General features: G+C 42.2%; 1 protein-coding gene across 3 annotated transcripts; it reads left to right on the plus strand.

Annotated features, from left to right (window-relative positions):
• Positions 1-737: 737 nt before the first annotated feature.
• znf710b (zinc finger protein 710b) lies at positions 738-27,217 on the plus strand. Of its 3 annotated transcripts, none has more exons than XM_020080223.2 (5): positions 738-878; positions 16,916-18,487; positions 21,704-21,895; positions 23,914-24,085; positions 25,440-27,217. In XM_020080223.2, the coding sequence occupies exons 2-5, from the start codon at positions 16,958-16,960 to the stop codon at positions 25,619-25,621; spliced, it is 2,076 nt and encodes a 691-aa protein (XP_019935782.1). In that variant the 5' UTR covers positions 738-878; positions 16,916-16,957; the 3' UTR covers positions 25,622-27,217. The 3 variants fall into 3 exon arrangements, with proteins under 3 accessions (XP_019935782.1, XP_069376367.1, XP_069376477.1); XM_069520266.1 differs by lacking the exon at positions 738-878 and adding an exon at positions 15,323-15,485; XM_069520376.1 differs by lacking the exon at positions 738-878 and adding an exon at positions 15,419-15,579.
• Positions 27,218-27,408: the final 191 nt, after the last annotated feature.

Genomic DNA, 27,408 nt, shown 5'->3' on the forward strand with positions numbered 1-27,408 from the left:
GCAAAGTGTTTTTTTTATATGTTTTACAACATGTCTGGAAGGGATATTTGCATGTCAACGGCGTTGCACATAAGCAATAAAACAGATACAAAGAATTAAAGTAGCTCAAAATAGAATGTAGTAAACATAAATTGCACTCAAAGTGTACATACTCCCTCATTAAATGATACACAACAAAGAACTAGAATACACAGAAAAGTCCTAAATATAATAGAACAACTAAAAAAGCCTATAAACAAAAGACTATGAAAAGTTCCATATTGTGGATTTTTCAATGAGGCCTAAGAATTTGTGAGCAGTTTACTTTACTCTTTTGTTGAATCATTCCAGATGAAATATTATATTCAGTGTTTTTAACATGTTTTCCAACATGTCTGCATAGCCATACATTCCAGTTCAGGGGCAGGCATAGCGCCACCTGGTGGTTTGTGTTAATGTCATCAAAATGATGTTTTACTCTAACAATCATATTAAAATGTTTGAGTTTTTCTATCTCCAATAACAAATCATGCAGATGCAGAATCGTGGAAGTGTCCTCCTCGGGGGATGTTTGTGTGAACACAGCAAACCAGCGGCTTCCTGTCAGAAATGATCGTGGATGTGTTTTGAAGCCGCTTGGGTCAAAAGAAAAGGTTATTAAGAGCTGGAGTGGAAATGCAGATGATGATTAATGGCAGCTGCCGCTGCTGAGTCGCACTAAGTCCGCCTTTTACTTGTGGCGTTGAGGAGGAGCTCAGTTGTTTATTCATTCACGTCAGCCCCTCTCTTCGCTTCCCTCCTTCCTGCTACACACAACGGGGACCCACCGTTGTAACTGTGTTTCCCACGTCCACGTCCACCACAGCCACGTCGCCACCATAAACCGATTTTGGAACCAGGTGAGTGGAAGGGTTTTCTGTGTTTCTCCCCCCCCTCCCCGTGTAGCGGACGGCGGCGGCGGACGGTTGCTTTATTCGCCGGAGCGTTGACTTGTCCGGGCCGGCGAGGCGGAGGTAGAGGAGGCGGAGTGCTTCAAGCGTAACTTATGAAATTCCTCCTGAGCAGGACGCTAAATGTAGCCGCCATACGTGTGTGTTTGTGTGTGTGAGGCCATTTTTCCCCCACCGCCTCTGCGTTTCGTCTGTTTGCTTCTTCTCATCGCGGGTTGTCTGTGCGTGTCGGTGCGGGGCTCCGAAAACAAATGGTCGATGTAGGTCAGCAACTACAGGCAAAATGTCGTCTTTTTTTTTTTACTTCCACATTCTCTCATGCCACAAACAGATGGCGTCGAGGGAGTGCAAGAGGGGGATGGAGAGAATGGGGGAAAGAGACGCATAGAGGAGTGTTGAAGGGGGCTCCACCAGGCCACGTTATATCCCGGGTCTGTCCATCACTGAGCCCAGACCCACCTCCTCATGCCAGACCACTGGAGGCCCAGATGTCTCCCCTGTAGCTCCGTCTCCAACAAAGTTTTCACCGCAAACTTATCTTATGCAGAGCAAGTTTCTACTTCTGCACACGAGGTGGACAGGTTTATTTTGAGCCACAGTCCAGGTGTTGAGTTAATGTCTGTCAGCCCTGGTGGATGTAATGTACACTGGAGGCCACAATTGTTGGTCGCACATGAGGGGTGGGGGGGTGTTTTTGGGTCGCACCAGAGAGATGCACAGCAGCAGATAACCTGTAGGTTGCCTGTCTGCTCCAGTGGGTCAGGCTATCACCAGGTCGGCTGCCTCCTCACTTGAGGGATCATTGACAGGCTACAGGTTCATATCCTCCTCTGCACTAATGAAGGCACTGCATCTACGCTGGCTGTCAGGATCACTTCCTGTCCTGGTGGTCGTGCCTTTAGTTTCTTCTGCTTTAGTGTCATTCTCGTGTAATGGAATGGAAATCCAAAGTGAGTGATCACACTGCTGACCCCATGCATACCTGCCATGCACTGTCTCGTCACATAATGTGCAATGGTGCAACCGCATGCAGCAAAAGGCAGCTGCATACTGAGCATACCAGTTGGCAGCCCCGGGGACTGGAGATGTGCTGTGGTGCAGCTCAGTGTCAGTCAGTGCAGTTCAGTGGCTGGCAGCGACTGAAAAGATATTTTCGGGTCATCAGATTGATGGTCATTTGCATGGAAATATTCAAATGAGTCAGCGTCCTTCAGCAAGGTGTCTGTGCCGTGCTGCAGATCTTGCTGTCTGGACTTCTTTGTGTGGAATTGACCCTCTCTGATATCACTTTGAACAGACGAGAGTCCTGAAATGACACTTTTCACTGACCTCATCATCTCGGTGCCCAAGGGAGTGAAGGGCGTCAACCACCGCTGTTCAACTCACCCCCCGATCAGTGTTACTGAAGCGTTTCATCAGAAGATTCCATTTCATTGCTGCTCTATGGTTGAGCATCCCCGCACATTATTTTGTTGCCTTACAAATGTAAGTCAAGTGATGTTGGCCTGGTGTTTTGTCACTGTAGAGTGCACCCCCACCTGTCTTGTATGGAGAGCATTTCTGGTCTTTTACTGTGCTATTTTTCCTGAATAGTCAAGCAGCTCTAGTGGATGGCCTGTCATGGCTGGAGTGCTCTGCCTCCCAGAATGCAGTTTTGAGGCTCTTTGACTTCGACTGTTTGATGATAATATCTCCAGTCTGTTATTGCTGGAAGGCATCTCTGCAAATTTTAATTTGCTTTGCAAACTTGCTGTCTCTCAGTTGGCTGCTATATTTGTTGTCTTCTGTGTTAACCTTGTGTCAATGGACTATCGTACTGAATTTGCTCTGCCTTGTGATTTTCATGCAGTGTGATTTGCAGACATTGCATTTCTTTATTTGGACCGGGCCACTTTGTTTGAAGCGTGGAAAGATTGCTAATGATTATGTAACAGTCTTTGACAATGTGTATGATGATCTCATAACCTAATGTAATAATAGTTCACTTGAAAATTTGTCAAGATCAACAAAAAGCTGGCAAGTTGTCAACAATTTAGTTTTGTACTTTGTCTGCAGAATTAATGCCTTCAAGTTGTTCCGTGCAGTTTTTTTTATTTCTTTGTCAGCTTGAGTTGTACAGTGATGAATGAATTTTCCCAAGTTTGGATCGATATTGTGTTATTACACTGCTGCTGCTACGACACAATCTGTATGCTACTCAGGGGATCATAAACTGTTCATCCATGGATCATCAGTGGGCAGGGGAACTGTGTTGAATGAGGTCCAGCAGGGCCAAACAAAATGCACATCAGGACATCCACAGTATTTCAGGGGGAAAAAAACCCAATCATCTTTGCAGACTCTGGAAATTAGTCACATCTCTTTTATAAATGAAATGACTGAAAGTTAAGCTTTCTCTTTTTTCTCCACCCTTTATCTGGATGTGGGACTGAAGCTGTGGTAAAAGGTTTAGAATAGCCGATGATGGTGTCAGCACATTGCAGTGCACAGTCGTGCTGCAGGCAGGGTTAAAAAAAGAGGCTGATGTTTCTCGAAGCACAAAGACCTAATGTTGGGGCCTGTTGGTTACTGAACGACCTCTAGAGCGTAATGCCAGTTGGTGTGAGCATTGTGAGTGTAATGTGTAGGCCCATTTAAACACCACAATACTCAGGCCTTCTGGAAACAAGCCCTGCAATGTGGCATTGTTCAAAATATAACAAATTAAGACTAGTTGTGTTACCGAAGCTAGCTGACAGTTTACTCTTTATGGCTTTATTATCAATAAATGCAGCTTGTCTATTTTGAAAGACAAAAAAATAACACAGCTGTCTTTTTAAATATTATTGTCTGACTAAAAAAAACAAAGTGTCACTTATTGATGATTTAACTAGTCTGATGGCACATTCTTCTTCAACACTCATCCTGTATTTTCCTTGATGCTGTGATGATCTTCTGAATTGTCCTCTATTGCCATCAAAAGGTTGACATTTTAATTCTGTAGTGAAATGACAATAGTGACAAATGTGGTGGAATTTTCATGACATTCATGGACCACAGGGGATGAATCACTCATTCTTTATAACTGTAAACTTTTACCGGATGGATGGGTATAGAGTTATTGGCAGATGTTCATGGTTACCAGAGGATGAAGGATTGGGACTTACTCGATCCCCGGACTTTTTCCTTTGGTGTCACCATATGTTATAAATTCTCACTTATTTTTTATAATCTGTGAACATTTACTGGATGGATGGGTACAGAATATTTGCCAGATGTTCATGGTTACCAGAGTATGAAGCATTGGGACTTACTCGATCCCCTGACTTTTTCCTTTGGTGTCACCATATATTATAAATTCTCACTTATTCTTCATAATCTGTAAATTTCGACTGGATGGATTGGCTCCCAGAGGGTGAATGCTCTTTACTTGGATGATCCCCTGCGCTACCCAGAGGTTCACATTTGTGTTAGTAATTGATTTTAGTACATTTATTCATCTAGAATGGCCAAGGTAATCTGTAAACTTCTCATCTGGTGCAACCATCAAGTAAATTCTGAATACCTTGGTTGATTACCATCACTGCAAAAATAATAAATCCGGCATTCCCGTCAGAATTTTCTGTGAGAAACCAGACGACTGGCAAAATAGCTGCTTCTATACACTAGTATATTTAATGTCAGATGTATGCAGGAGAATCTTTTAACAAACTACATAATGCTCATTAGCTGCAAGTTGTGCCTGTCACTTTTGGTCTTGTTGCTGATCTTGCTAGATGCTGTCCTTACCAGCTTTAGCTGTGTGAAGTTGTTATTAGCTGTCTGGTGAGTCATTTTGGGCCTGTCAGTCCTCGTACTCTGCCAAACTCTGCTTGAAAAACATTTGTAGTGTGTAACTTGTTTTGCTTCAGTTAGTCAAAACGTGGTTTTGTACAATCTGCTAATTATCTGCGAATTTAATATTCACTGTTTTAACACCTGCAGAGGTCTTTTTTCCCCATACTTTATGATAATTAGCCAAGTATTGAATCATGACTGGACCATAATCGTGTGGGCTGATCTGGTATAGTGCAGAATATACTGTTTGCAACTGTGTTAGCCTTTAGCCTCATGTCACTGCAATCAGCTGTTCACTTAGCTAAATACCACCTTCCAGCATAATGTGAAGCAGTGTCCTACTTCATACCCTTTACAATGTAATTTTAGCCTTGTGTGTGTTTGTGTGCATGCATTTAATGCATGTGTTTGTGCAAGCATAACTGTTTTGACTCTTTCTCTCACCATGTCTGTTTCACATCCTCTCGATTCCTCCCTTTGCTTTCACACTTACTCTGTGGCACTGTTCAGGCTTTTGGCATGACACTGTGCAGTACATGGGCTCATTATCTGAATAGTTTTACTCTTAATGATGTACACCTCTGTGGATAGATTGTGTTGTGTCAGACAGTGCAGCCATTTTACAGTGTTGATTTGCTTGACATTGGTGTTGCTTAGCCATTACTGCTGACATTGACTTTATGCTGAGTCCATGAAGGGTAAAAAGTTGTATTAGACAGTAGGGTCATGTCTGTGAGAGAAATCTTGTCTTCAGATTTCAATAAATGTGATACCTTCAAATTTTGTATTTGTGGAAAGAAAAGAATATTCAATACTTATTCTGACCATTTAGTATCAATGTTTTTTTGAATAAATAACAAATTCTCACCATAAGACACAAAACCATTGATTCTTCTAAAAACAAAAGAAACACCTGATTACTGTCATCCCTACCGGTTTCAATGAATACAGTCCTCAGGCAGATTTTGGCTGATTCTTAAGGTTATTTGCGTAATGCTTGGAATCACAGGTGATAGAGGAGCTCATAGCTCAAGAAATCACATCACATTGAACAAGCATTAAATGCTTGGTGTAGAATTAGGGTCCATTATCTCTCAGGCTAACATTCAATAAAAGCATCAGATTCTATTCATTAATATTCAATTAATAGTTTGGTCTTTATAACATATAGTAAGAAAAATGCCATCACGAATTCCCAAGGTGATGTCATGAAGTGTCTTGATTTTTATGACTAACCTCTGACCCCTAAAATCTCTATTCAGTATAAACATCCAGAAGAAGGATATCGGCAAATCATTATATTTGAAAAAAACATTATCATGAATATTTATTAAAAAACACGTCAAAATAGCTGTTCATTCATTTTACGTCATTCAACTTATTCATTAATCGACTAATTGTAGCAGCTCTAGTACTTATGAAATAAACTGCTTCATTGGTAAATGTGCTCATTAATCTGTTCAACGCAATGACAACAGTTCTGCAGCTTTACTTAAAGGTTTATTTGAATATAAAATAATTGTAGTTTTCACTGGTGTGTTTAATCTAAATTGTGTGAATTGTTGTTTTCTCTACCATAGAATGGGCCGTTTTATATTTCAAAACTTTATATTCACATGGAGGAGGGTCCTCTCTGTGGAGGCTGCCATGTTTTTTTATTGTCGTCCAAACTGGACAAACTAAAACCTTCTGAGTTTTCATGACCACTGAAGTTCACCACAGGTTCTCTTTCAAGTTGGAAGGAGAGGGTGAGATGAGTGTTCAGCTGCAACATGAAACTCCACCTCTAGATGTCACTAAATTCTACACACTGAACCTTTAAGCACTTCGGACGCACATTTTGGAAACGTGAAATTACCTTAGCATCTTCTTTTGTCATTGTGTGTCAACTGAACACCTTACCTTTTCACACTCGTTCTTGAGGCACAATGACTTGATGCAGTCTTTTCCCAAAACGATAAGTGTCGCTGCTGAAGAAAGGAGTAAATAAAACAGAACAATTTCAGCACTAGCTTGTTTCCTCCAGGAGCACTGCTTTGGGCTTGTGAGCAATTCTTTGCCTTGACAACCCAGATTTTCCATAGTTTTCTGAAGAATGCCTTGTCTTTACCAACTGTCTTTGTTAATCTCCCTCCAGGAGCCTTCTGAGAATATTTATCTTCCATTATTAATGACATTATTGAGGGGGTCCTAAAGATGTCTGTATAGACGGGCCTGTTCGAAGAGTCTTGCCTCTATCTCCACTCGATGCACTAAGTCAAAAAAGTTTGGTGGTCTGCAACCAGCTGAAATGATAAACAGCTAAATGTAAACAAAAAACAGAATTTGTGGCCCCTGCTGCTCTGCGTAAGTACAGGACTAGTATCAATTAAATGAATTGTATTAAGTGGTTTAATAGGTTACATCTTTGCTGATACATTTTCTATCTCCACGTGTGCATCAAATTCATTCTTTAAAGGGAAGTGGGTTGGGGTGGGGGCAGAACAACAGAGCAGTGAAGGAGTGTAGGGGAAGATACTGGAAGAAAAGAGATAAGAAGCAAGTGATGAAAATGGGGAAAAGTGAGAGAGGAAAATGGGGGTGTATCCATGGAAACATGAGAACAGAGTGATGGCTGAGAGGAGGATAAAGGAGCGATTTAGTTTGAAACTGTTAGTTACAAAGCACTGGAACAAAATGGTCGGCCCACAGCAGCATTTAACAAAGCAGCAGAGTCAACATATAGTAAACATATATTTAAATTGTGTCTTTTTTCATACTTCCACTGAAAGGGATTCTGTTTGATGGTTCCATCCCATTATATTTTAGTGTGCTATGGCACAATAATTAATTTGTAACATAAGGGTGAACCATGCTAAGAATAAAATGACATCTGGTGCTGATGTTTTCATATTGTTAGAGTGCTTTGGATTGAATAAAACCAGATTCATCTTCTCTGTCCCTTCACATCTGTATTGAAAGACTGAGCTGTTCAACAGGACTGTGGTGTGAATTTTTTTTCTCACATTTAAAGAGAGGAGAGATAAGATGTAAGCGGGAAGAGCTGGAGTTAACATACCACGTGTGTGAGAATGTAGAACTTTATTCCCAAAGGACAGCTCCTCATAAATATATTATAATGTATACTTGCCTCAAGTACTGCAAATAGGATACAATAAATCTGCTATTTACACCTGCTGGAAGCATTAATGCATATGTTAGATAACAAGTAATGTTGGTTTCAGATCAATACGAACAGCTTGCTTAAAATTAGTTGTTCTCTACTTATTTCAAATAAAGGAAATGGACTAAGTATTCAAAGTATTCAGAATCCAAATTCTATAAAAAGATTTACTTAAATGTCTACAAGCCTTTTTTGTTTATCAACCTTATCTCAAAATGCTTTTGTCATCATTTAGATTTCTCAGAAGTCTGTTTTCAATACTTGAGTACTTAAGTGGCAATCTCAATAATTTTCATTTAAAGGTTCAGTCTGTAGAAGTTAGTGACATCTTGTGGTGAAGTTGCATGTTGCAGCTGAATACCCCTCACCTCACCCTCCTTCCAAACATTCAAGAGAACCTGTGGAAGCCTTCAGTTGTCATAAAAACTCAAAAGGTGTTTGGTTTTTCCAGTTTGGACTACTTTAAAAAACATGGCGGCCACCGAAGAGAGGATCCGCTTACAATCTAAATCAAAAATATAAAGGGCCCATTCTAGACAATGGTCAGTCTCTGCATTGTTTGACAGTGTGATATATTGTGAGTGTGCAGAGTGTGACAGAACAACATCCAAAAAAAAATACAACTTTGACGAAACATACCTTCTTAGAACTGCAGCCTAAAGTCTGATCAGCTTTGAGTTGCAGAGTTGGAGCTCTGAATGGTTAACTGTCTATTTAGCCTGAAAAGTAATTGCTGATGTGTTCTTTCTTCAAACCAGCCGTGAACCCAAGTTTTTGTTCTCAGTACAACAGAGGACATGATGTTCGGTCAGTCTGTTTGTGTAGTAATAGTTCTTTGAGGTCAGCACGGTGTGTCGGGACCCTTTGACCTTTCAGAGTGGTCACTTTTGGTGGTGATCATGTTCTGACTTTTGCTAGGGTCATGTCTTCCTTTTTGTGCTTTTGCATCCAAACCAGTAATCTAGAGAAATATTTCTGACCCTGTGAAGTCAGCTCTTCTTGTTTATTCCTCTGCTCCTCCTGTGACCTATGAAGGCATAAAATGATTAAGGTGTCAGAAATACCAATTCTTATATTCTCCCTCCTGAGAGTATAAATACCACCTGGATTTTAAATGCGGGTGCATATTGCACCTTAATCATCAATCGATTTCTGTAGTGCGCAGCATTTTACTCATGTCGCATGAACTTGCATGTTTTTAATATAGATTACTTAAATGTAGTTAAGTACTGGTGCACTTTCTTTCTCAACCATGATATCCTAGCTTAGGTTATATTCAGATACTGAGCAGGGGTCGGTTACCAGTGCTCTCTGCTCTGTGTGGCAGCCTGCCATATTTTAATTTGTCACACAAGAGTTTCATGTTGAACCAATTTGGGTCTTTGCACATTCATAGTAAAAGGTCTCTTACTTTGCGTTGCTTCATTGTAGAGTTGTATGAAGTACTCTTTGCCTCTTTTTCTCTGCACCACTGGAAGAAATTCCATCAAGGTCAGCCGTCAAAACATCAACTCAGGCTGTGAGGGTCAAGCATTTCTCCACAAACAGGCGTTCTGAGATGATGCTCTTACCTGTCACTTGGTGTGTGATGCACATAAGACCAAACTGAATCCTCTTGTGTGTGTGCCCCACACAGCCACAGGTCTAATAATTAATATGCTGCACATACAAGTGTTTTATGTCTATTCATAATTAACTAATTATTATTATTAACTATTATTATTTATTTAATTAACGCCAACTAATTGGCTGTGGAAAAAAATCTGATTATTGTCTGTAGATCAACTAAAAATCTACATGAATATCAGGGTTTGGCTTCAGTGTGAAGGGGTACAATTTGGATTTGTTCTCAGGTCAAATGACTGTATTAATCATGGGTATTTTCTTGGCCTAAGTTCCGATTGGCAGTGATGTAACTTGACATTAATGACTGTCTATAAAGATGGACTATGTATTTACTTTTCCTCCCACTGAATAAACATTATGTCAAAAAAACCTGGATTCAGTCCCTGCCATCTTGCTTTGTGATGTCATTTGGAACCACGGAGTAAAGGTGCAGTATTGATGTCCGGCTGATATGTTCGCCTGACCAATCCGCAGTTAATTTTACACATCTCACCCTATTTTTGTAGCATTGAATAATCAAACTTTAAAACCAAATTTACATAGCAGGGCTACACCTTATCTTTATACAATCTATGGGCTACACATAATATTGCATGACTATGCTCAGTTGGCATGGCTGGCATGGGCATGCTTTTAATGATGCCAGTTTGGCAAAATGTAAACAAATAGAGGCTCAAACAGAACTACAACCTGTAGCCCACATTGTAACTGAGTGAGTCCATGGGAACAAGGACGAGATGAGAGGATGATGGAAGGGTGCAGCTTTCTCAGCCCCTGCAATACAGTGATACCAATCTATGTGTGATGAGATAAAGTCGGCCAATATATCAGTTGTACTATATTGTTGAGTGCTGCAGCAGATGTGAAGAGTGAAAGATGAGGGCCTTTGGCTGTGACATCACAATGTACCTGGATGGAGCTGATGCTGGTTTATTTTATTTTAATTATTTATTTATTTATTTATGTGTGTGTGTGTGTGTGTGTGTGTGTGTGTGTGTGTGTGTGTGTGTGTGTGTGTGTGTGTGTGTGTGTGTGTGTGTGTGTGTGTGTGTGTGTGTGTGTTCTCCATTCTTCTTTTTCTTCTCCTGCATCCATGTTTTGTGAAACCTACAAAATAGAGCGAGATAGGTTCTGTTCTCTCTTTCTCCCTCCCTCTCTTTCTCCCTATTTTTTCAACCTCTTTCTGTTTTTGTCGCTCTAGCTCTCTTCCCCTCCCCCTCTCTCTGTTCCTCTTTCCTCCTCTCTCCCTTTTTCATTCTCCCTCCCTCCCTTCTTGTCCCTCGCTCTCTCGCCCTTTTTCTGTCTGTCTGTCTGTCTGTCTGTCTCTCTCCCTCCCTTTTTTCCTGTCTTGCTCTCGGTTTCCATCATGCTTTACCCCTCCCTCTCCTCTCTCTCTCTTTGCCTCCCTCCCTCCCTCCCTCTGTCTCTCTTTCTTTCTCTCTTCCTCTCTCACGTTGCACACTGCCCCTCCCTCCCTCTCTCTTTCTTGCTCTCACGTTGCTCTCTGCCCCATCTCTCTCTCTCTCTTTCTCTCTCTCTCCCTCCGCCTCTCTCTCTCCCTCTCTTCTGTCTTTTTTCTGTCTCACACTCCGTCTCTCTTTCTCCTGCTTCTCTTGCTCTCCCTTTACATCCTCCCCTCCCCCACTGCTGCCTCTCATTCTCTCTCTCTCTCTCTCTCTCTCTCTCTCTTTCCTCTCTCCATTCACTCACTCACTCACTCACTCACTCACTCATCCACCCTCCCCTCCCTGTTCTCTTTATCTCCTCCCCTCCCTCCCCCTTCAATCCCTCTCTCATTCCATCCAATCATCTGTTCTCTCTCTCTTTCTCTCTCTCTCTGCTTCCTCTATTACGCCCCATTTTGTCCTCTGCAGTTTCCCTTTCTCTCTCTCTGTCTTTCCTCCATGTTCTCTCTATCTTGTTGTTTACCAAACTCCCCATTGACATTTATGATTCTAACTTTATTTAAAAACATTTTTTTCTACGAAAAAGAACAAACATGTTTGAGGTAGTTTTTTTAATAAAAGCAGCATCATGAACAAAAACTGTCTTCCCTCTCCATAATTTCACATTTGTTTCTTTTTTAACAAGTCCATCTCTGTGGCCGTCTCTGGCCTATATTATTCTCATTAACCCAAATCATAATCACCGGCATCCTTTAACAATCTGTCCCCAAGCTAGCTGTTTTTATTTCAACATGGCGGTTGCCTATTTGTTTATATTCAACAAGTGGTTAACTTGCTGGGCCACAAAGTGACCGCAAATGGCAGCCACCATCCTGAGGGAAATGTAAACTAGATGAAACATGTGACCGCCTTACCTGTCAGGTTCACAGACAGCATGGCTTAATGAACGCCACTGTTCCCTCTGCACAGCTGGAAGCGTTTGATCGCTGGTTGAGGATTTACAGTAAGTTAAATGCAAGCGTTGATCTTTGGCATGGATAAGTTTGGTGATATTTCAGTATAATTGAGTTGTGGAATTATAAAGTAGTGCTGTTGTAGGTGCTTGTGGTCAAGGATGTAAACGTCCCATTAGTGTCTAAAGAGAAAATCAAATATGATTTACAGCTGGAGCATCTTTTCGGCTTGGATTATTTGGAAAATCCTTCAGTGGCAAAGAAGAACCATGTTTGAAGAAATCTGGTTCATTGATAAAAAGCTGAAGCAGGATAAAAATATAATTTGACTGCCACTAACTATGTCTCCCATGGTACATTTTGACAAGGAGCATCCAAACGCTGATCTTAAATTTCTTTAGTTATGTTAAAGAAAAACCTTGAATTTAGCAACTGTGGACGTGCGTTTGATTTCCAATTAAAATTCCCAATGTATGGCTTCGTACTTTATAGTGACAGTGAACCATTACTACATTTATTTTGAGATTGGTAATACATTAAATGGCGACACACATTGGGAACCAATGACCCGACTGTAATGCAACTGAATTTGAAATCATCGCATCGAAGAAGCTGGAACCAATAAATATTTGTCATTGTTGCTTCATAAATGAATTGAGCAACTTTTACAATTATCGATTTTTAGTTTTCTATTGACATAAAATACCCCTATAGCTACATTGTTCATCACTGGTAGTTTGCACAGGTCAAATGCAGCCTGGTCTGTGTGAACCATGTCAGGCTCTGACATTGTGCTCAGTGTCTTTTATCCACTTACATCTAGAGCGAGTCTGCATCCAGCTGGACTGAGTGCAGTTTACACCTGCTATCAGGATGTGTCTCACTTTGGTCGTATTTCACTTCCTGCTCCCATTTGATTGTATCTCAGGGGAACTGTTACTATGACAGAGAGATGTTTGTTGTTGGTAGCACAGCCAGAACAGAGGGTTGCAGTAGTTACAGTGTGTTTTGCATCAGATAAAAAGTTTAGGTCGACTTTTGTAAAATGGTCGCAGGAAATGCATTGTGTTTGTCGGCGAGTAAAGCCATACCAATACTATGGTTAATCAAAAATGCTTCTATGAAAGGGTTTTGTAAATATTGAGTTAGGGTTGGTATTTTGGACGGATGATAAGTGTGAACTGTTGCAGGTAATAATAGACCAGTCAGGAGCAGGAACAGTAAGCAGTTAGACGAAGAAGGGAAGAGCTACAGGTGACAGGCTGTTCACCTCCAAGGGTGTGAAGTTACCGCAAGTGACATGATTCCCACTTTAAATTTTAAAGGTTATGCAGTGCAAACATCTTGTGGAGTTTTGTGGTTGACTGAGTTATGTTTGATAGGAAATGGGTTGTAGCATAACCCCAAAGAGCATCAACTATTTGTGAAAAGTAAAATTTAGATGGAAAAAGAAATCAGTGCCTCTGAAAGTGGAGGCAGGACATCCCCTGCCTTTCACATCTCAGGTCCTAAGTATTTCTGAATATGTGCGCTCACACAAAACTGAGAAACACAATGAGAAAATAAGGTGAAATGTTTGTAATGATGTTGGATACAAGTATGCATGTGCCTGAAAACATCCAGCTCAGGTCGGTTTCAGGCATAAAACACACAATCGTTGGAAGTTAGAGGAAAATAAGTTTGTCATTATTTTAGAGCTGTTTGGTTAAATAATTGGTGCCAGAAAATAAATCGACAACAATTGTAATTGTTTTCTTATTCACTTGCCCATGCTTCAAAATATGCCGTTTTGTTTAAGTCGTCTGTAACACGAATGAGGAAACTTTTAGAATTTGACAATACCCTTAATTCTCACATATTAGATACCTGAGCAGAGCATCAATCGACACATTTCCAAATTGTTTCTGTCAAAGTATATACAAGATAACATTTTAAGTGTAATTTAATTTAATTATTTTCAAATTCAGTGTTTTTACGTGATGTTTTCTACAGTGATAGTGAAAAATCGATTTTTATAGTTTACATAGAAAATAGGTTTACTTTCTCAATTCAAATTGTATTTAAGTATGTGTTATTTATGATCCTTTTTAGGGTTGAACGGAACTCTTCAAGCCTCAGTTACATTTCTGTGACATTAGGGTTTAAAAGATGTATGAGGTACTATTGACAATTAAAAAAAAAAGTATATCTGTATCAGAACTTTTTGAATCCCCGATGTAATTATTGGCATCGGGCCCCAAAAAACAATATTTGTCAGGCCCTAATATTTTCATATGTAACTTAACTTAGTCATTTGACTCTTCTACTTTCCTTCTGCAGCTTTTGTGTTGTCTCAGTTTCATAATTGGCACGAAGTGTGTGACCTTTTTGGACTCTTTCGCCACCACTGGCACGATCTCACAGCTCCACGACTATCTCATCTCTCCACGCATCCCTAATTTCGCTGGTGGTACGCTGATCACAAGACGACTTGAAAAGAGATTAGAGTTCTTCACACTTGAACCCTGATGTTTCCGAAGGTGTAAATCAGTGGCCCTGTGTGTGTCTGAGTGAGAGGGGGATCCTCTGGGCTGTTCCATGCATCATTACGAGTCGTACGATACCTTTATTCCCTCCCGTAACTCTCATTCTGTTCTTTTCTTCCCTTCATCCATCTTCCATTTCTTCTCCTTCTTTTACCGCATTCTGCTCCACTCTCCCCATCCCCCTCAGTCTCTTTCTCTCTCCCTCTTTTTCTGTCTCTCCCCTCCACCCCCTCCCCTCTCCTTTCCTACAGTATTCTTTCCTTCCAGTCCCTCCTCCTCTCCCTCTCTCTCTCTCTCTCCATTTGCTCATCTCCTTGTCAGTCACCTTCCATCTCTCCCTCTTTTTCTCTCTCTCTCCCTCTCTTTCTCCCCCCCCCCCCCCTCCCATTATCTTTTTTGCACTTGCATCCGAGTCTGAGCACGAAACAGTCTCTCCAATTCTTCTTCTCTACTCATAAACCTTACTTGATAAATGAGAGGAGCGAGAGATTCAAAGGCAGAGGGAGAGAAGAAACTGAGAGAGGGAGGGAGAGACAGAAAAAAAGGACTCAGTAAGAGATGGAGCTGAAGGAATAAACAGATAAAGGGTGAGAGACAGGCAGGGATTGGCAGAAACAAAGACAAAAATTGACAGACAGAGATGGAGGAAATGTTGGTGATTGAGGCGGGAGGCATCCCTGGAGGGTTCATCGTTACACACTGAGATGATATCAATTTTATTTTTTGTTGTTGCGTGTGTCTTGTGACTTGAGGTGAGGACATTTATCACCACACTATCAAGGAGACATATATCCTCTTAAACCTGCTCACCACCGCCTTGAATGTTGGGAGAGTATTTAGTTTGCAGTTTGTTTGTGTCTGGTTTGTGTTTGCGTTGGTGTGACCAGATTCACTTCTGAAAACTGTGGTGAAATAGAAGAGAGAGGGAGGGTGAGGAGTGTTAGCCCCGCCTCCCCTCATCCCTCACGTATAAGTAGGAGGCGAACGTTGCCCGCTCGCTCACTCAACACTCACGCCGAAGAATGAGATCCTTGAAGCACCTGAAACCCCACAACAGGAGGAGTGTGGTGAGTTCATTAGCTCTCACTCGTAGCATGTTAAGCGGTAGTTCATTGAGGTGGTGGGCAACATGGGTTTGATCACATTGAGGCTGAAAGTCAGGTAAGAAAAGCTACTGACGGAGATTCTTATTTTTTGGGGGTGTTCTTTGTTTTTAAAGTTGCCGTTCGCAGTTTCTCACAAATTAAGAATTGTCTAATTAGCGCTTTCTCCATTCATCCACCTCTGAGCTTTTGTCAACTCTTCCCTTTTCCTCCCTCATGTATTTACTTCACATTTTTTTTCCTTCTATCTTTCATTCTGTCTGGCTTTCATTTTGTCATTTTCTTTCTCCTTCTGTCTCCTGGTGTCTCACTGCCTGTCTCTCTCTCTCTCTCTCTCTCCCTCCCTCCCTCTCTCTGTCTCAACATATCTTTCTCTTTCTTCCTATTGCTGCCTCACACTCACTCTTTCACTCTCCCCTAACTCCCTCTCTCTCTCTCTCTGCCTCCCTCCTTCCCTCTCTCCCCTCCCCCTTCTTCTCCTTATCTCTCCTTCTTTCTTCCTTTACCTTTTTCATTTTCTCTTTTTTCATTTCTCCTCTCCCCCTCCCCTCCACCAGACTCCTGCTTGGTCTAAGCCCTCTCTTTCCCTCACTCCCTTTCTCCCTCCCTCCCTCTTTCTGTATCTGCTTTTTCCTTGTCTACTCCTCTGTTCTCTCTCTGCTCTCCTCTGTTTGTTTCCTCTCCTGCTTTTCCATTTTTTTCGTATCTTAATCTTGCACAGTTTTTTTCCTCTTTCTCTCCTTTTCCTCCTCTCTTACTTGTGTTTGTGTGTAGATCAGTAGGCCATCTAATCCCCCCCCCCCCCCCCCCCCCCCCCCCCCCCCCCTCCACCACCACACACACACACACACACACACACACTAGCCTTACATGGAGAGCTGAATCAGGATGGTGTCGCTCATGGTTACTGTGTCTCTGTCACTGGATCTAAAAGTTTGAGTGTGGACAGTCGGGTTTCAGGTTGACCTCCTGTACCAGAACAAGTTATTTGGGAATCTCAGGTTTATCTCTGTTTTTTGTATATCCTTCTTAGTGATGCAACACTCAGCTCTATGAAACCAACACCTGTTTCTCTTTCCTTCTCCCTCTCCCTTGACAACCAGCTCAAAGAAACAGATTGGATGATGAGCCTCTACACTTTTTTTGGTCCATATTGGATCACCTTTAGAGTGCTGTAGTTCGACTGTGGTCAAATCATCATAGTGGCTTTTTTTCCATTATTTTCAAATGGAAACCACATGATTAAGTTATTAACAGCAACTTATGTGGTGTAGTATCCTCATCCCCTCAATAAAATGAGTCATCACAATCTCAATTTGTAGTCACATATGTATTTGTGAATTGCTTCCTTGCTGTGCTGATGCCTTGACCATCCTCATGTCTGTCTCTTCCAGGAGGAGGCGAGCCGGCGCCTGGGTAGATGTGAGCCCAAGGTAATGGCCAGGCTGGTGGACATAGGCACACAGACAGATCCAGTAGTTGTGCTGTCCTTGGCCCAGGCCGCCGTGCTAGGTCTCATCTCCCAGAATGAAGTGTTTGGAGCTACAATTGCACCCAACGGCTTCTATACCGGTGAACCCAAAGAGTCCCCCGCGCCTCCAGTAGACGGAGTCGACTACGAGTACGCAGACCAGCTTATCGGAGCCAACGGAGATTACTTAGGAGACAACTTGGGAGAAGACGGTCAGATGCAACCCAGCTGCAGTCAGAGGAGGTGGCATCAAGGGCCGCCTCAACATCCAGACGTAAAAATGGTCGGCCCTGATCGTCACAGCCTTCAAGGCGGTGACGTGTCCTCATCTCATGTGAAGGGGGAAGGGGTGAATTCTGGATTGTCATCCTGTGTCCATATGCTTAACAACATGGCTCCCAGAGGTGGTTTAGTACAAGTCGATCCAGCAACCCTTAGAGGCACCAACAAGAACTGTGCAGAGTGTGAGCGGGAGGTAACAACCCAACCGCCAGCCAACACACACGGACACCCTCCGCCCTCACAGGTGGGCCATAGAGGAGGGGAGCAGGGCCACAGAGGACTGCAGGCCCAGCGTCCTATGGTGGGCCATGGTCGAGTTGGGAGAGAGGATGAAGAAGAGGTAGAACATCAGGGGAACAACATGATGAAGCCTACACAGCAGGATGAAGCCATCAGCAGCTACTTCCAGACCAGTGAAGTGGGCAGCTATGACTCGGGAGAAATGGGAATGGGGGGCGAGTACGAAGACAGCGGCCAGAGCATGATGTGGACAGATGGGACTGGAGGAGCACAGCACCAGCAGCCTCCACAACCACAGCCGCCCCGTCGGCACGGCGGTCGCAGAGTAGACCGGCTCGATATCAACATCCAGATTGATGAATCTTATTGCGTAGATGTGGGAGACGGTCTGAAGCGTTGGAAGTGCCGCATGTGTGATAAATCGTACACCTCCAAATACAACTTGGTCACACACATCCTTGGCCACAATGGCATAAAACCTCACGCCTGTCCTCACTGTGGGAAGCTGTTCAAGCAGCCTAGTCACCTCCAAACCCACCTGCTAACCCACCAAGGTACGCGGCCCCACAAGTGCACCGTCTGCAAGAAAGGCTTCACTCAAACCAGCCACCTGAAACGACACATGCTCCAGCACACCGACGTCAAGCCCTACAGCTGCCGCTTCTGCCGCCGCGGCTTCGCCTATCCCAGCGAATTGCGAGCACATGAGGTGAAGCATGAGCGGGGTCGCTGCCACGTGTGCTCACAGTGCGGCATGGAGTTCCCGACCTACGCCCACCTCAAGCGCCACCAGACAAGCCACCAGGGCCCCCACACCTTCCAGTGCACAGAGTGCAACAAGTCGTTTGCATACCGTAGCCAGCTCCAGAACCACCTCCTGAAGCATCAGAGCCCAAGGCCTTACACCTGCTCCCAGTGCGGCCTGGAGTTTGTTCAGCTCCACCACCTCCGTCAGCACTCACTCACTCATAAGGTACTGACACCTGACACTACTGCTCCCACCCAGACACCCTGACTGTGACACACAGGCCATGAATTAAAATATCTTTTTTTTTCATGCAAAAGCCAACAATAGTGGAGAACGAATGCAAACAGACACATGATAAATAGGCACTATTGGATTACCACAGGCCTCACCTCAGTTCATCTCCTGTCTTTACCCACTGACATCTGGGTGAATAGACAGGTAAGAGCACTTATCCAGGCAGGCATCCATCCTTCTTCCTGCGTCCTTTTGTCTGTATGTCAGATTTTTGTGGTGACTAAGACCCTGTTTAGACCTGGTATTAACATTTGACCTGAGTGATTGGATCACAAGTGGTCAGTGCTAAGCACAGGTCTGAATATATCCTTAATTTGTCTTGAGGTCTGATCACTCAGACAACATTCAGAGATGGACACACACACACACACACACACACACACACACACACACACACACATACACACACACACACACACAGTGAAAGTGACATCAGTGAACTCAGACTAGGTAAAAACCACATTGTTTGGTCTTCACAAACACAAATGATGCAAGTGTTTATTTGCATATGAAGCGGGAAATTAGATCTGACCACAAGTGTTCGCAGGAGACATATTCAGGACACAGTTTGATGCCAGGTGTGAACAGAAGAACTTAACGCTTAGCACTTTTGATCAGATCTCCCAGGACGGATGTTATTACCAGGTCTGGTCTGAAATTTCTGAAGCCACAGCAGAAGAAACTACAAAAATCTCCCATTGCAGCATTGACTAATCAGCCCCTCAGTCTAAAAATGTTAATAGATTAAACACAGCTACAAAGGACAGACTTTGTGACAAGTTCTTAAGACCTGTTTCTTTGTAGTTCTACCAGGTTTAGATCAGGAAACATTTTTTTCGTTCTGTCTCTGTTAGCACAGTTAATCACCTATTCACTGTTCACTAGAAAAGCTGCAGGATGTGTCTCCTGGGAACATCATCAAGAGAATAGAGTTTCAAGCTTTGAAAAGACATTTGTTCATGTTAACAAAACAGAACTGGGCTGATGGAAGAGCCTGAAAAAATGTTTTAATTCTACTGTGAGCTGTAAAACAAAATCTTTTTCACTTAGAAATGTCTATAAATTACCTGTTTCATGAGACAAGGCATTCTCATGTATTTATCTATTATAATCCTTGTCTGAATGAGCTGCAGTTAGTTAGTTTCTACTGTCTGTTCTACACACATGGATCACAGTTACTCACACACACGTGAGGAGGGAAAAATCTGATGAAAGAAAGGACTGAATTTGTAGTAGAAGTATTTATCTAAATTTGAATCTTAAGTCACACTTGTCATCACAATGTCAGAAAAGTCCATATTCTCAATGGAGTTCTCTTTTGTGCCTTGTATTTGAGCCTGCTGTCTATCCACTGCTCCCCCTGGTGGACAACAGCAACAACATCCATTTGTTGTGCAGGCAGTAGGTGGACTGACACCGAATTTGTCTGCTTGTACAGGTGCTGTTCCTTGACCTACCACCTGTGATACATATCTGTTCCTCTCAATATTCCAGAATCCACTTTTTTAGTGCCACCTTTCTATCTGCAGACACTGGCTGCAGAGCGCAGTGTTTATGATGCAGATTCATTTCGACGAGCAATCTTAGGTGTTGCGACTTGTCTGCGTCTGTGACCTGCTTCACAGTGTTTATACATTTCCTGTTGCATGTGGTTGACAATATAATGGGAGCAGTATAAGGTCAGGTACAGAGGCATTTTGCACTGGCACTACAGTCACCTCCTTTTGGTAAACCTAAAATGGCTGCCTTGGATTTATGGTCAAAGAAATATCTCACATACGAGATGAAAGGATGTTTAGGTTAAGAAGTTTTAACAAGAGTATATTTCCATGACATGATAAAACCCCAAGGCTGTTCTGTCCATGAGAGTAAACCTCCTCTTTGGGCTGCACGTTCAGCAGGAAGATTATACCACCAATTATGTTTTCTGGGAAAAATTAGATGTTAAGTAACAGTAGCACAAATTAAGTCAGTAGTTTTTATAGGCACACATTATACAGCCATACCAGACAAAAACGAGACATCTGCCAGCATTTTCTGTTTGCAACACACCAATGGATGTACAGATTAATGTCACTGCATTATTTTCATAAGTCAAATGAATTTGTTGTTTTCAGTGATTTCTAAGCACTAGTGCAGTGCCTATTCTTAACATGCTAGAAATGTAAAAGTGACCTGCAGTGATTGAGCTGGAGCAAGTAATTACCTGCTGCTGGACTCAGTCCACAGAACCCTGAATCTGCATCACCACAGCTGCACCTGTTTATTCAAAGTTAAGTGAAGCTCAACTCAGGATGCAGAACTCCGAACTGGAGGATCAGTTGTTGCCATTGTCGTGAATGTGCCAATGTTGCAATCGACAATGGCATTTATGTTGACGACTCCCAGCCACAACTGCCACAGAGCACTGGTCAACTGTTTATACACATTGTATTAATATTAAAGGTATAATATGTCCAAATCGCACCAAACTCAACACTGCATTTCCTTAGGTCTTTAACAATACACATGCCAAGTGTGAAGCCGATGAAATGATTGTTTTTTTCAAATATGTGCTCCACTTACAGTCAGATATTTCTGAAATTAGTAGATAGAAGATATTTATGGACTTTTAATAGTATCAGTAATATGAAAGACGGTCACATTAATTGAAAAAGGTAATTCCCCCCCGCCTGTGCATTCAGATGTGACCAAGTTATGACTCAGAGCAGCTGTGTGTGTGTGTGTGTGTGTGTGTGTGTGTGTGTGTGTGTGTGTGTGTGTGTGTGTGTGTGTGTGTGTGTGTGTGTGTGTGTGTGTGTGTGTGTGTGTGTGTGTGTGTGTGTTTGAGGGGGTGTCAGCAGTGACCTCCATGAGCTGTTGCAACACTAACCATGTTGTTAATCAGGACAAAGCAGCCAAATCATAAGAATTCATCTCAAGTTGTTCTAAATCTATAATTAATTTCAGACCTGTATGAACCTCAGACAGTATTTTCTTTCAGTCTCTCACACCTCCCCTCACTGTTTGAGAACCTGTGAATTCAGCAGTTATTTCACTTCTCTCACACTTTTACTAAACAATGTGGCAAATGAAAAAAAAACTTGATATGCTCTGTGTTATATCAGAATGAAAAACTAACACTTTCCTTCTGTTTGGACTCTGCAGGGAATGAAAGGCCACAAGTGTGACGTGTGTTCACGAGAGTTCACCCTGTCTGCCAACCTGAAGAGGCACATGCTCATCCACAACAGCGTTCGACCCTTCCAGTGTCACGTCTGCTTCAAAAGCTTCATCCAGAAACAGACCCTCAAGACACACATGATAGTCCACCTACCTGTCAAGCCATTCAAGTGCAAGGTGAGTATTTGACCTTGATTAATCACTCGGGACGCCAAAACAACCTGTCATGTTTGAAAGACATGTTTCCAAGCTGATGAATGTATTAACTGCTGCTCCATTAGTGTGGATGGGGGCGTGCTCCCCTCTCTGCAGCCTCACAATCAATCCATTGAATAAATCGTGTGACAAAAATAAAACATTTGTACCAACAATGTTCTATAAAAACTAAATCCTGCACTCCATACCAATACTGAATCAGAGTTCAGAGAAAGTCTGTAAAATTTGGAGTCCACATTTTTTTATGTGCTGGTAGCACTGTGGACAGAAGGACATTTTTGGCAAAAGTTTTCCATACACTGCTTGGTGTTATATTAATATGATGTAACAGGACTATGTGAAGAGTCTAGATTATTAATATGCACCAAATCATCAATCAAGCCGGTTAGATTGAGACAGAGAAAGGGGGGGGGGTCACAGATGCAGACGAGAGGAGAGAGACAAGAAAGAACTAAATTACAGGAGAATAAGATGCAGAGTTTGTGAACTGCATTAATGGGATCTGAATAGTACAGACAGAGATGAAAGGAAAGCGAGATGTGCCTCATGGGAAGTCCCCCAGCAGTCCAGGCCTTCTGAACCCAAACTAGGAGCTGGTTCTACAGGAGAGGAGTCTGATATCTGAAGGATCTGACTGGTGATCTACTACTACTTTTAGAGACTCTCAGAAACACAAGCAAGGCTGTATTGAAGGAATGCAGTGTTCTAGTGGGGGACAAGGGAAATATGAACTCCATAAGATGTGATGGTGGCTTTTAAGGATTTGGAGGAGGATTTCAGAATTCGCAGAGCCAATGACAAATATGTGGTTAATATGTTTTTCTTACTTCTTGTCAGTGCACATGAAGCAGCATTCTGGATCAGCTGGTGAAAAATCATTGGCTGGAATGACAGAGGAAGAAAAGGCACTGTCTTTCTGCCTTTAAAATCTCACCTGTGTGGTGTGACCAGCTCAGATCCACGCTGATGTAAATCCTGGGGAATCTAAAGCTGATGTATTAACTGCTGCTCCATTAGTGTGGATGGGGGCGTGCTCCCCTCTCCGCAGCCTCACAATCAATCCACAATCAGCTCCTTAGTCTTACTGACAACGAGCACAGGATCTCCTGACACTCATTTCTGCTCTGTAAGCAGACACGTGACTGTTTGTGATGCCGCTGATGGCGTTGGTGTCCTCTGAGAACGTGCAGGTAGTGCTGATCTGGGGTTGAGTGCTGGTGTTGCCACGACCCTGTGAATCATGTCAGGACGTCCATGCTCCAGTTGCACAGAGAGGAACTGATGTGCAACTCTCAGAGCTTTATGAGGAGTTTGAGGAGCTGCAGTCCATGAACTCTGCATGAAAAGTTTCTCTGGTCCAGAATGGGAGAAGACAGTGCGGTGTGAACATGGTCTGTAGGTTAACTGGGGCGGTCCAGGAGATTTGTAGGCATTACATACATGGCTCTTGATATCTGAAGTGGGCAGTTTTCTAGAAGAAACTTTGGCTTGGCGTGGAGTAGGAGTTCAGTTCCTCTGGAATTTAAGCTTGGGGATGGGGGCCTCCGCAGCCTTTTCCCTAGCAGCACATGATGGTCCTTATCACGGCCCTGTACTGAAGAGAAGTTGTCCGAACACAGAATCTTGTGGAACTAACTTTAGTTTGCACAGAGGAGTCATTGTTGATGTAATTGATTTACTAAATTGGTCATAAACCAACTTAGTAAGGTCAACAAGAGGTGTCAAAAGAGAAATGAGATTATCTCCTGCTTGGAGCTGCAGCCTGTTAAGGTTTCACACTTTAATATCAGCTGTTTTAAAAAAAAAAAAAAAAGAAAAGAAAAACACATTCAAACAGTGAGAGAAACGCCCAGAGTTTAGAGCAAACTATTGTAGGGCAGCCCGATAATATTTTAACCATCGACCAGTGCTTTACTGCATATTTTCTGTGTATGTCTGTGGTTATAAATATCAGTGTTGATTTTTGCTTATTTTTTCAGGTATGTGGCAAGTCTTTCAACAGAATGTACAACCTGCTGGGCCACATGCACCTCCACGCTGGCAGTAAGCCCTTCAAGTGTCCTTACTGCACCAGTAAGTTCAACCTGAAGGGGAACCTCAGCAGGCACATGAAGGTCAAACATGGGATGGACGTTTCACCAGAGGGACAAGGTGAGGACGTCTGTACAAACTGTCTCTTCATCTTCTCTGATTTAACAAAGAGTCATTGAATATATGTGTTTATCTTTAGCAATGTTCAACCTCACATCGAAAAAACTGGATCCATGCTCCTTTGGTTCTTCAGTGGTGTCACACATCAGTGTCATTAGTGACGCTCTGATCATGAACCTGCTGCTGACGGCTTTGAAGCCGACATCAGATGTTTTGATGTTGGCTGTTTTATTGTTGGGCTGAGACATTCAATATTGATTTATTTTTCTGACCAGACAAACATCAAACATGATCTCATGTATTTTCATGTTGACTTCAGCTGCATTTGAATCAGTTCTGGGGTTGAGTGCTTGTGTTGCAGCGAGCCTGTGAATCATATCAGATCTTATATCAAACATCATGCTCTCGATTAATAGATATTTTGTGTTCAACTCTTAATAACAATGACTAAAGGATATATTTTTTCTTTTTTATTAGAAATTCAGGAAAATCTAATCTAGAAATTAGATACATAGAAATAATTTTTTTCCTATGTAATTTAAGTGGCTCTAAATCTAAAAAAGTATCACCTTTATAAATATAAGAGGTTTTATAATCGGACTAGAGCTAATCCCAGCTGCCATTTGGCGAGATGCAGGGTACACCCTGGACAGGCAGTGCCAATGTACTGCAGAGCCAACATATAGAGACAAATACTCACACTAACACCTACAGGCTACGGTCAATTTAAAGTCTCCAACTAACCTAACCCCAGTCTGCATGTCTTTGGACTGTGGGAGGACGCTGGAATACCTGGAGGAAACCCACACAGACACAGCTAACACATGCCGATGCTTGCTTGAACCAAGAACCTTCTGGTGGTGACAATGCAAACCACTGCACTGTGTCATAATTTTAACTCTTTTGATTTAAGAACTCTTTCCTGTCAACACTTCAGCAAGAAAACCACATGAACATAATTAGCCTACACCCACAGAGCCTCTAAAATCTCCTCAGGTGATTTTTTTTTTTTTTAATCTTGTGCTCACAAGATATTTATTAAAAATTGATATGTGTGTCTAATGACCTCAGATGCTCACTTCTTCCATGATGGAGAGAACTCAGCTGATCACCTTGGAAATTCTCGCCGCTCATGTACGGAGACACAGTTATCATCTGCAGGAATCATTTTGCTGCACACAGACATGAACAAGCAAATTATCTTTTGTCAACAAGTTCATAACTTGTGCACGCAAGATTAAAACAGATTGGAATGTTAGAATTTCTGTGACGTGGTGAGACTGATTTATGTATTCTATGGAATAATGTAGCTTTTGAAATGTACTTAATGAGATGTTTCTTTGGTATTTTCCAGAAGTTCTTCCAGAAATGGAGAGCCAGGGAGAGTATGAAGGACAGAACTTCAGCTTTACTTCACCAGACAATTTGGACAATGGTGGCTCCCAAAACCTCACGAAACTCACCACAGCAAACATGGAAGACATGGAGGAGTATTACAACTTCGGCAAGGATACGAGCAGCTACACTACACCCTGAGTGGTGGTGGACCAGAGAATATGATTTGTTGGGTTTTTTCAAAGCAGAAGGAAATTACAGAAGCTCTTGTCAAGGCTGTGGGAGACTCTGGGGAAGGGGTTTTCTTTTAGTTTTGGCCTCCATCCAGAAGAGCCAGAACTGCCAGACTCTGACGGGAGGCCAGGCAGCAGACACACTTCAGAGGAGACGTTTCAGCTCTGCTGCTTATAGCAGAGAAGCTGAAACCGCTGACGCCGCGTGGAGCTCCTTTTTTGGGGATTGCTACCTAACCAACTCTAAGACTATAGCGGACAGTGAAACCTGTATGTTGCGTGTATGTATCAGTTATTTGAGAAGAAGAAAAAAAAGAAAAAATCGCTGCCGTTGCAGAGACATCAGTGACATTTGATGTGATAGAAATGTGTTAACCATTTTGCCATTTTTCTGTCATTCTCAACCATTGTATGCCCTTATATTTTTGACTGAAAGTGCCAGTTGGATACATTTGCAGATAAGCTTCCACCATGTTGGCTATTTACTCACTGTATATGGAACTTTTGATACATAGTCACAACATATTCATAAGTGTGAATGCTCTTACTTAACAGATCCTAGTCGTGGTTTCCTGTTTCTGCCCAGCCCTCAGTTTAACACAGTTCACACAGGCCAGTATTTCAGTGCGTTTATGTTTTCTTTTGTTTTTTTGAACAGGACATTGTAGCCTTTTTCTTAGCAGGGCACTTATTACCAAAGTTGCTTCTGTCCCATGTCAGCTGACACCAGAAAACCACGCTGCCGGCATGTAAAGCCCTCTCACAACAATTCTGCAACATGCAGTGTGTTTACCCAGTTATATCTTTCACATTGGTTTTGCTTTACGTTTAATAATCGATCCTGTGTAGTGAATATACTGCTCTAGTTTTTGAATTACTGAGTGAACAATACAAAGCACTTTTTCATTGAGATCTGTTGTTCTTCTGTGAAGCCGTCGTTAGTACGGATGGACTCGTTTGCCCACAGGAGAAACGTTTTTGGGAAATAAGGTCATAGAATCTTTAAAAGCCCATAAGGGCAATATTATTAAATTCAAACAGATATTCTTTCTCAGTAGGTTTGTTAAACTGCAGTTTCCTTCATATGGGTATTTCAGTTTGTCAGTTCACATGTGAATTGAAAAATGAGCGATTCGAACAGAAAATCTGCAGTTTGTTTTTCTTTCTTGTTGTTGTTTGTAGTATCAGCACTCTTAAATCCAGGACTGTTTTCACTTCACTTTCAGTTCAATTAATTCAGAGTTCCTCACTTAAGGGAAAAAAAATGAAATGGAAATTAAAACCATCATGCTTTATTAGAAGCAGGGGAATATTTGAAGCTCGTCCTGGTTATGTTTTGTTGAACGCTTGAATTGAAAGTGGACTGACACTAGCCCTGCTCTTCATTATTCTGTTTTGGGGAAGACAGTCAGCTCCCCCTGTCCTGCCATGCAGGTCAGCCTTGATATGCACACTTAACCAGAGGAATGGTCGACTAGTTCTTTTTTCAGATGAGGAATATCAAACTGAGACCTCATGGAAAGTGACCATGAATTATTTAATAAAGGTTCTCTAGTTTAAATGATGGAGACTGGAGTTGTGATCTGTCGCTGTGTGTGTGTGTGTGTGTGTGTGTGTGTGTGTGTGTGTGTGTGTGTGTGTGTGTGTGTGTGTGTGTGTGTGTGTGTGTGTGTGTGTGTGTGTGTGTGTGTGTGTGTGTGTGTGTGTGTGTGTGTGTGTATTGTTTGAGGATAAAATTGCCATTTTGCCAAGCAA

This window comes from Paralichthys olivaceus, chromosome 1 (genome assembly GCF_024713975.1).
Source record: "Paralichthys olivaceus isolate ysfri-2021 chromosome 1, ASM2471397v2, whole genome shotgun sequence".
Classification (NCBI taxonomy): Eukaryota; Metazoa; Chordata; class Actinopteri; order Pleuronectiformes; family Paralichthyidae; genus Paralichthys; species Paralichthys olivaceus.

Coding starts and splice junctions, on each gene's coding strand:
- znf710b (XM_069520266.1), top strand. CDS start 15,441: ATGAGATCCTTGAAGCACCTGAAACCCCACAACAGGAGGAGTGTG. Junction 18,488..21,703: donor AGCACTCACTCACTCATAAG/GTACTGACACCT, acceptor TGGACTCTGCAG/GGAATGAAAGGCCACAAGTG. Junction 24,086..25,439: donor CGTTTCACCAGAGGGACAAG/GTGAGGACGTCT, acceptor GGTATTTTCCAG/AAGTTCTTCCAGAAATGGAG.